Below are 9,909 nucleotides of genomic sequence, written 5' to 3' on the forward strand. Positions count from 1 at the left end.
CTGATGAATGGATCAAGAAGATGTGGTTTATCTATACAATGGAATACTACATGGCAATGAGAAGGAATGAAATCTGGCCATTTGTAGCAACGTGGATGGAACTCGAGGGTGTCATGCTAAGTGAAATAAGTCAGGCAGAGAAGGACAGATACCATATGTTTGCACTCATATGTGGAACAGGAGAAACTTAATAGAGGACCATGAGGAGGGGAAAGGGGAAAAATAGTTGGGGAGGAGGAGGGAGGCAAACCATGAGAGACTCTTGAATACTGAGAACAAACTGAGGGCTGATGGGGGAGGGAGAGAGGGGAAGGGGAGGATGGGCATGCAGGAGGACACTTGTTGGGATGAGCACAGGATGTTACATGGAAACCAACTTAACAATAAACTATGAAGAAAAAATTAAATTAAATTAAAGTTGTTGCTATTAAAGTGGTTGCTATTTAAAAAAATATGGCACAAGACAAAAATTCAGATCTACACAAAGAAATGGAGAGTGCTATCGGTACAATAAATAAAGATAATATCAAATTTTATTTTTTCTAAAAGAAAGCTATCTAAAAAAGAATAGTAATGTGTTTTATACTTAGAGCATAGGTAAAAATTAAATGTATGATAACAGTAGCACAAAGGAAAGAAGGGGAATCAGGGATATAAAATTATAAGGTTTTTAAACTCATAGAAGGTAGTAAAATATTTGATGGTGGATGTATATTACTGCAAGATGTATATTGGAGAAACTAAGGCAAGCACTAAAAAAGATTTGGAAAAGCGGCATAAATAAATAATAGTGGAGAAAAAGATGGAATAATAAAAATATGGTGAATCAATCCAACTGCTCCAAAAAATATACAGATTTCAATCCAAGAGAAGATAGAAAAAGAAGGAAAAAAGAAGATATGAAATCAAATGGAAAACAGATATCAAAATGAAAAATTGTAATCCAATCATATCAATAATCATGTTAAATGTGAATGTTGTGAGTGTTCCAACTGAAAGAGATGATCAGATTGAATAGAAAATCAATCTAATTATTTGGTATCTTCAAGAGACCTACTTAAAAAAATTGTTTTAAAACATTTAAAAAGATTTATCTATCTATCTATTTATTTATTTATTTTGAGGGCGAGGGAGAGCACACGTGAGACAGTGGGGAAGGGGCAGAGACCGGGCGGGGGGGGGGGAGAATTCCAAGCAGGCTTCACACTGTCGGCCCAGAGCCCAATGCAGGGTTCAAGTCCACAAGCCATGAGATCATGACCCCAGCCAAAGTTGGACACTCAATTAACTGAGCCACCCAGTGTTACTATTTTTGATGATTCCCTAAATGAATAATCTCACTTTATCTTGTAAAGGATTTTATAAAATTACATTTAGAAATTATATTCGGTAGTTGGCCCCACAATCTTCTGGCTTTGGCTCAGGAAGGCTGGATGGCTATGTTGGTTATATGCAGTTTGACCCCCAAATCCCTTCTCTAATGTTCTTCGCTAGCCCACTCTGTGTTACTGAAGACTGACCTTTTGGACTGCATCTCTCTCTATATGTTTCTGGTGGGAATCCACTAGGCTTGGTCAACGGGAGCCATGGACAGGGGTCGGAATACATCAGAGGGAGGGAGAAAGTGAGAGTAGAGTATTTCCTCCCCCATCTCTCCTGGATGCACATCTCTGGCAGTGGCTCCACTCCTCCGGGACTACAACTCCCATGAGACAGGGGCTTCTCCAGGCGTCTAGGTCTCACTGGGCTCCAGTCACACTGTCCATCAGGCCTAGAGAAGGTAACAGCTTCTTTCCATTGCTAAGTTCTGCAAGTCTCACCCTCAGAAGTACTCCATTTAAGCCTCATCCTATGAAACAAAGGGGGTGGATTCTCTTTCCTGCCAGAGCTTGACTAGACTAGCAACTTGCCCTTAACAGGTGCACCTTGCCACCTAGGTGACTTCTTCAGGTCAGTGGCTCTCTTCATCTTTGTTGAACATTAGAATCACCTGGGGAAAATTTAGAACTGACAGCTGCTGACTTCCACCCCCAAAATTTCTGATGTCATTGGTCCAGGGAGTGGCCTGGGCATCAGGATTTTTAAAATCTCTCTAGGCCATTCTGCTGTGCAGCCAAGGTTGACAAGCACTACTCATACTTGCTGTGCAGAGAGATTCTTAGCACATAATGAAAATTCAACTGCATATGCCCCACTGTGATGGTTCTCCATTTCCTTTATTTTTTTAAATAAATTACTGCACTCTTTAATTTCAAGTGATGTTACTTTTCTACTCTTCCATTTGTGAAAACATTTTTTAAACAGCATAGAACAAATTTAAACATATTTATATGACAGCTTCCTCAAGAGGTTAAAAACAAAGAACAGATGTTTCTGGAAAGCATAAAAATCTGTTATGTGTATTTTGTTTTTTGATTGGGTATGTGTGCGGGGGTGAGTTTTGCAAGAGTAGAAAGGGAATTTTAAAAAATCAGGGGATTCCACAAGGGAAAGAATTTCAGAATGATTATCTGTGTTGAAATGCTACTCTCTTTGAAATAGAATAATAGAGGTACTAGTACTACATAATTAATTCACATTGGACACATTGACTGATCTGGTCTTGACAATTTGCTCTGAGAAGGAAACATAGTAAAGCGATCCTTCACATCCTTTGGCACATTAAAATAACCAGTGGCTACTGGCCTCATGAGAACCTTTGCAGTTTTCAATGTTTAAAATGCCTTCACCACTTGGCAGGCTTTAAAATACAAAGGAACCACGACCACCATCTCCTATGTTAAAAGACAACCACTTTTTAAACACTACTCATTTTTTAGTGGTGTTCAGACTTAATGTCTTTAAGGGGAGAACTGATTATACCAAGCCTTTCATTTCAAGGTTTCCCCGAAACGTCCCATCTAAATACTGTGCACGAATCACTTAGCTATGGTTACACTGATCTCAGTGGCATATAACAAAAACCATTTGTTTTTCACTCACGATTTGTGGATCAGTAGGGCAGGACAGCTGGGGTAGGTGTATGAGTCTATTTGGGCTGCTATAACAAAATACCGTAGCCTAAGTAGATGTTCAATAAATATTGACTGAAGTGGCTACTCATTGCTTAGTATTTGACCCAAGATCCCAATGGAGTGTGGAGCATGCCTTGGAGTGAGTGTCGTGAGGATAGTCAGGAAGTCCCACCTACACACACTAAGCGTGAATCCATGTGAAATGACTGGCTGGCTACAGCTAAATCCTTTAAATCCCAAGAAAGATATCAACACCAGCTTGATGTTCAAGTGCTAGCCCAAGTTGGGCAAACACCAGCTTATAGGTAGAAAATTACCCATCTTAGAGAGATGCCATTTGGGATATCACTGCTTTCATACAGAATGGAAGTGGGAAGTATGACAGGTGCAAACAAGAAATCCATAAAAAAACTGAGTGGTCAAGCCGAGTCTTCATGCAAATCATGCTGGTGACTGTATTCAGGGCAGGGAGCAGAGGAGAGATGTCCCCACAGGACTACCGGGGAAGTAGAGAGAGTGAGGCTGAGAAGCCTTATCTTTAAAGAGCTTCAGATGCACTTCAGCGCCTCACAACAACCAAATTGCACAGTACTGAGCGGGGTCTGGGCCGTGTGTGAAGTCACACATTCTTCAGAGGTTTGGAGGATGTACAAATCTTTATTCTCTTTGATCCTTTGTGCCATGGTAGAGCAGCAGGCACTGAGCCATGGGAGAAAGCTCTGTGCTGGAGCCCAGAGCAAAGGATCTCAGAGTCAAGGTTCTCTGATAGGCCCTGATGGGCAGATGTGGGAATATGCCTTCCAGAAGCGCTCCACCTGGTCCCTCGTTGCTCGTGGTTCCGACACAACCTGTCCAAGCCTGATGACCAAACAAAACCTGGAGAGCTTCGCAGTAGTGGGATAAACTTTTCCCAGTCTGTGCGATTGAACAGCGAGTTGTCCATCCGCTTTTGCAGGAGCTGAGAGGGAGCACGAGACTCTCACCTGCCCTTCAGCAGGAAGCGAACCCCTTCTCCATTAGCCACGCCCCCTTCACTGCTTACCGTAAACAAATACTGAGCAGCCATCCCCTAAGACTCCTTTTTCTTGGCTTAGGGGTCCCAGTGGACTGACCTGAGGGTCAACAACCCATGATATCCTTTATTAGCACTCTATATGTTGAAGGAAAAGACCAAACCCAATAATTAGAAATGGTGGCTCCAATTAAGGCGGAGTTAATGAAGAAGGTAAGAACACGTTTAACAAAAGAGAAGTAAACTCTCAAGGAGGTTAAATCTTAGAGGGGAAAATAAAAGACTTTCTAAAACTAAAGGTAAAAGAAAATTGGATGCCTGGATTTTAAAATGTGGTAAACAGCACAGTCATTGCTAAGAACCAAACTGATGCTTTGAGTGAGCAAAAGGAAGGAGTATACAACAGAAGCCAAAAACATTTTTTTTTAATGACAAGTATAAACAAAAAGGCAAAAGACAAAAAGGACAGATCCAGGAGGCCTCTGCTGCAAATATTATTACATTCAGAAGGAGAAAAGGTATCAGAGAGTTACATAGAGAAAGGCCATAATAACAAAAGGTGAACTAAAACAAATTACCTGAAGTTAAAGAAAAATTCCAAATGTCACTGAATATAGCCTCAAAAAGTTACTGAAGGGGCGCCTGGGTAGCTCAGTCCGTTAAGGGTTCGACTTCAGCTCAGGTCATGATTTCACAATTCGTGGGTTCCAGCCCTGCATCGGGCTCTGTGCTGACAGCTCAGAGCCTGGAGCCTGCTTCCGATTCTGTGTCTCCCTCTCTCTCTCTGCCCCTCCCCTGCTCATGATTTGTCTCTCTAAATAAATGTTAAAAAAAAAGTTACTGAAATAATCTAAAGATAAAGAGACAAGCTTATAAACTTCCAAGAAGTGCACGCGCACACACACACACACACACACACACACACACACACACCCCCAGATCACTTATAGTAGTAATTGAACCAGACCAGTATCTGACTTTTAAATTTTACTCTCAACCAAGACAATGGAATAACTGTGGGCAATTGAGAAAATCAAAGTTAGTTCCAAGAATTCTACACCCAGACAAGATACTATTTAATTAAGACAAAAGGTCTAAAGAATGACCTTTGCGGACAAGCAAGATTCGTGTGTTACCATCCTGGTAATCCATCTGAGAAAACACATAGAAAGGATTCTAGCCGAATAAACCTAAGTCAGAGCAAAGAACTCATCATCATTTAGGAAGACAAAAGAATGTATGAACCGGTATAGTTAAATATAAATGGATGGTACTGACGATGGGACTGAAACTTATATTTCTTAAGTTTTCTTTAAATAGGAAAGGAAATTGTGAGGAAATCCCTAAGAAGCGCTTGAAGCAAAACTTCCAAACTCCCTCAGCAGTGAAGTGTGCATGAGCATGTGTGTACTTGTGCATGTGGGGATGGAGGAGGAAGTGCCTACAAGATGGGGAAATAAAATATCTCCCATCAGTAAGTGGGGAAGGAGGGGTTGGGAATGAGAAGGGATTGAAAGTATGGGAATTGTGTAATTTTTATATTTTAATAGACAACTTCAAATTCAGCAATGGCCATGTATGATGTTTTTAAAACTGCTTTCAATGAAAAATAGTGTAATTTAAAAGTTAGCAGCACCTGGGTGGTTCAGTCAGTCCATCTGACTCTTGATTCCAGCTCAGGTCATGATCTCACGGTTTGTGGGATCGAGCGCTTCATCAGGCTCCACACTGATGATAGGATCATGGAGCCTGTTTGGGAATCTCTCTCCCCCCCAAAATAAATAAACATTAAAAAATAATAAAAATAAAATAAACAGCTTAAGAATAAAGAAAATGTTTAAAAGTAAACCTAAAAAGAACAATAAAGAATAACAAAAACTAATATGGAAATCATAAAAAGCAAGTATGCCAAGCATCATAATTACTAAATTCTTCAAGCAAAAGATAAAGACTCATAGTTATAATATAAAACTCAGACATAAGGTATTTCTAGAAGCATACTGAAACAAAGCTACAAAGAAAGATTGAAAATTAAAGGAAGGAAAAGATACCTCAAGAAAAGGTGAAGAAAAACAAGCCCAACATGAATGGCAACACTAATATCAACTAAAATGTAATTCATGGCCAAAATTATTAATGAGGTCAAAGAGGAACAGATGTAATGGGTAAAAAACTAATCACTGAAAAGCTCTATACAAGTCATGAACATTGATGAACAACATAGTAGCTATATATAGTATATATTACATATATAATATAAATATGTAACATGTTATATAAATATATACGAAACCCTAGAAATACAAGAAGACATTACTGAACACATTTTTAGTGTGGAATGTCTTTTTGGTTAAAAAAAATTTTTTTTAATGTTTATTTTTGAGAGAGAGAAAGAGAGACCAAGTGCAAGAGGGGGAGAGGGGTAGAGAGAGACAGAGACACAGAATCTGAAGCAGGCTCCAGGCTCTGAACTAGCTGTCAGCACAGAGCCGATGTGGGGCTCGAACCTATGAACTGCGAGATCATGACCTGAGCTGAAGTCATTCAACCGACTGAGCCTCCCAGGTACCCTTAGTGTGGGATGTTTTCATATTCTTTCAGAATTTGACAGCTCAAGTATACAATTAAAACAAAGATAGACGGGATGTGAGAAATACAGTAAACTATACATTCTTTTCTCCCTTTTATTCATGTAATTTATAATTTAATCATATGCATAATATAAGAAAACTTTGCTATATTTCCTAAAGCAAATTTGTTTTTTACTTTCAAACAGGCAATCAACAATAAAAAAGGGTTTTTTTTAATCCTCTAATTATTAGAAAATTAAGAAACCTGTCTGGCATAATTTCTGGTTCAAAGAGGATATCAAAACTGAAACCACAAATTCATTGTCCAAAAGATAATAGGACAAAATATTATAGCAAGATCTATTGGATACACTTAAAGCTATGCTGCTGGGGAAGGATTTACGGCCTTCAATGATTTTGTTTAAAAACAAAATAAAACAAAATTACACAGAGCCATGAAAATTATTTAGAACAATTTGGATCTTATTTTTTTCATTATTGAAAAAATGACTCAGTAGGCCCTTTGACCTAGTGCTTTCACTGATTTTCAGGTTTCTTCATTTCAACTGTTTCCTTTATTTTTCTGTCCCATGTCATCGCCATAGTGAGAGTGAATAAAGCGATCAAGAATTTCTCTGTCTGGGGATGCCTGGGTGACTCAGTCGGTTAAGCCTCCAACTTCGGCTCAGGTCAGATCTCACATTCATGGGTTTGAGCCCCACGTCAGGCTCTGTGCTGACAGCTAGCTCAGAGACTGGAGCCTGCTTCGGATTCTGTGTCTCCTTCTCTCTCTGCCCCTCCCCCTCTCATGCTCTGTCTCTCTCTGTATCAAAAATAAATAAGACATTAGAAAAAAAAAGAATTTCTCTGTCTGAAAATTATGAAGAAAAACAGGATGAAATCTTTAACTATTTAAGCATTAAATAGAGAAATTCTAGGAAGGGGGAAAATACCTGACAATAGTGCTCTACATACAAATTTGATGGGACCAAAATATCAAAGGGCATATGCCTAATACCTAGAAAGGCACAGCTGTATAATTACTGATTTCAACGAGTGAACATCATACTCAAAGGACCAGCAAGTCTTCCTGGAAAGAGCATGAAGTTTGGAATGAAACTGAACTTAAGTTTCTGTTCCGCACCGAAATCTCTGGCAAGTCACATGGCCTCTCCACCCCTTCATTTCCTTGTCTTTGAATATATTTAATAGTACTTATTACCTGGCCTGGTTGTTGGACTGGATTAGGAGTGCTATGTGTGAAGCACCTAGGCAGTGCCTGGTCCAAAAAAAAAATAATAAAATAAATAAATAAATAAAGAGGAGAGCCTTCCCCTCTACTACTGAGGACACAGTAATAAATAGTGATGACCAAAAAACCATAGAGGTTACTGTTCCAAAAGGTTAGTTGAAGCCGGGGCTATTTTTTTGCCAACAAACCTGGGTATGCTCTGTTATCTTTGAGTAATAACTGACCATGAGAGGGCCCTTCAACCTCCTGGCCTCCATTTCTTCATCTGCAAAGTAAAGGAACCTTGTCTGGTTCTGAACATCCTCGGTTCCCTAATCCTCATTACATATATATGTTCTTTTAATATTACAGAGCGGAGCTGTAAAATTTTTCTTACTCCTAGCAATTGTCATCGATGTAGCAAAAACCAGAAGAAAGGAAGAATGCAAGGGGTACCATGTTATCAAGTTCAATGCCCGTGTTACAATGCTCAATGTTACAAATGTCAGCTGAGGTCTAAAGATCAGGAGTGTGTGTGTGTGTGCGTGTGTGTGTGTGTGTGTGTTTTCCAGGTTTACTCTCCAATTCTTTGTGGTTCTTTGTGTTTACAACCTAATAGTTCATTGTAAACCATCCCCACCCCACTCCATAGCTTTTCTGACCTCAGCATTTTTAAAATTTTGGTGTACTTTTCATGAAGTGAAACACACTGATCTTTCACATACAGTTCGATGGGTTAACACTTGTGTGTATTAACTGTACCCATATGACAGAGGCCACCGCAACCCCTCCCCTCCAGAAAGACTTGTCATGCTCCTTCCCAGTCAACACCTTCCCCCTCAAGACTGATTCTCCCTCACTGTTCTGATTTCCTTTATCACAGATCAATGCTGCCTGTTGTAGCCCTTTGAATAAATGCAAACATACAAAATTAATGATTTTCTGTCTGGTTTCTTTCACTCAACATAAAGTTTTTGAAGTTCATGTTGTTGGAGCGCCTGGGTGGCTCAGTCAGTTTAGCGGCCGGCTTTGGCCCAGGTCATGATCTCACAGTTCATGGGTTGGAGCCCCGTGTTGGGCTCTGTGTTGACAGCTCAGAGCCTGGATGGAGCCTGCTTCAGATTCTGTATCTTCCTCTCTTTCTGACCCTCCCTTGCTCATGCTGTCTCTCTCTGTCTCTCAAAAATAAATAAAAAAACATTAAAAATTTTTTAAAAAGTTCATGTTGAATACACCAATAACTGGTGCTTCTTAGTATCTAGTAGCATTTCATTTTGTGAATATACCCAGTTTGTTTACATTCTGATATTGGTGGTGATCTGAGTTGTATCTAGTCTGGGACTATTGAGAATAAAATGGCTATGAACATTTTTGTACAAGTCCTTCTATGGACATGTGTTTTCTTTTCTCTTGGGTGAACACTCAGAAGTAGACTTTCTGGGTCATGGAGTAGGTGTAGGTTTAACTTTCTGGGAAACTGGCAGATCTGTTGCAAGTGTCACAGTGATCCTACTATTTGACATACCTACCAGCAACTTTTTGCTCCATATTCTCAACATTTGCTAGGTTTAGTCCTTATCATTTTGAGCCCCAAATGTCTCCAATTTAAATCTTACAGCAAAGAGTTGATTTTAAATAAGCAAGAAAATGAACAAAAAATCATTCTCCTACCAAAGGTAAGCATCAAAGGTGAATCAAGTTTGGCATGAATGCATAAAAAAGATGAGATTGTATCAAATATAACAGCAATTTAAATAAATGTCAAAAGGACTACCAGTTGTCATTCCCATGCTACCTGTATTTATTATGTACAGATGCATATTCATGTCCCCATGATTTCATTTATGCTCCTCCCTCTGCTCCTTCTGAAAGGCCCTGCTACTTGTCAGGGTGATTCATCCTTAACCTTTAAAGGAAGCCTCCCAACCTCAACCACAGCAATTTCCTACACATCCCCAAAGGCAAGGGAAATGAAAGCAAAACTGAACTCTTGGGACTTCATCAAGGTAAAAAGCTTCTGCACTGCAAAGGAAACAATCAAGAAAACTAATAGGCAACCAACAGAATGGGAAAAGATAGTTG

General features: G+C 39.4%; 1 protein-coding gene across 1 annotated transcript in view; it reads right to left on the reverse strand.

Moving 5' to 3' along the window:
* Nucleotides 1–7,158: 7,158 nt before the first annotated feature.
* The window catches only part of TEX26 (testis expressed 26), a 32,361-nt gene continuing 29,610 nt past the window's right edge, over nt 7,159–9,909 (reverse strand). Inside the window, 1 exon segment of the mRNA XM_029938479.1 lies at nt 7,159–7,235. Within this exon segment, the coding sequence (XP_029794339.1) occupies nt 7,159–7,235 (77 nt within the window).

This window comes from Suricata suricatta, chromosome 4, assembly GCF_006229205.1.
Source record: "Suricata suricatta isolate VVHF042 chromosome 4, meerkat_22Aug2017_6uvM2_HiC, whole genome shotgun sequence".
NCBI lineage: Eukaryota > Metazoa > Chordata > Mammalia > Carnivora > Herpestidae > Suricata > Suricata suricatta.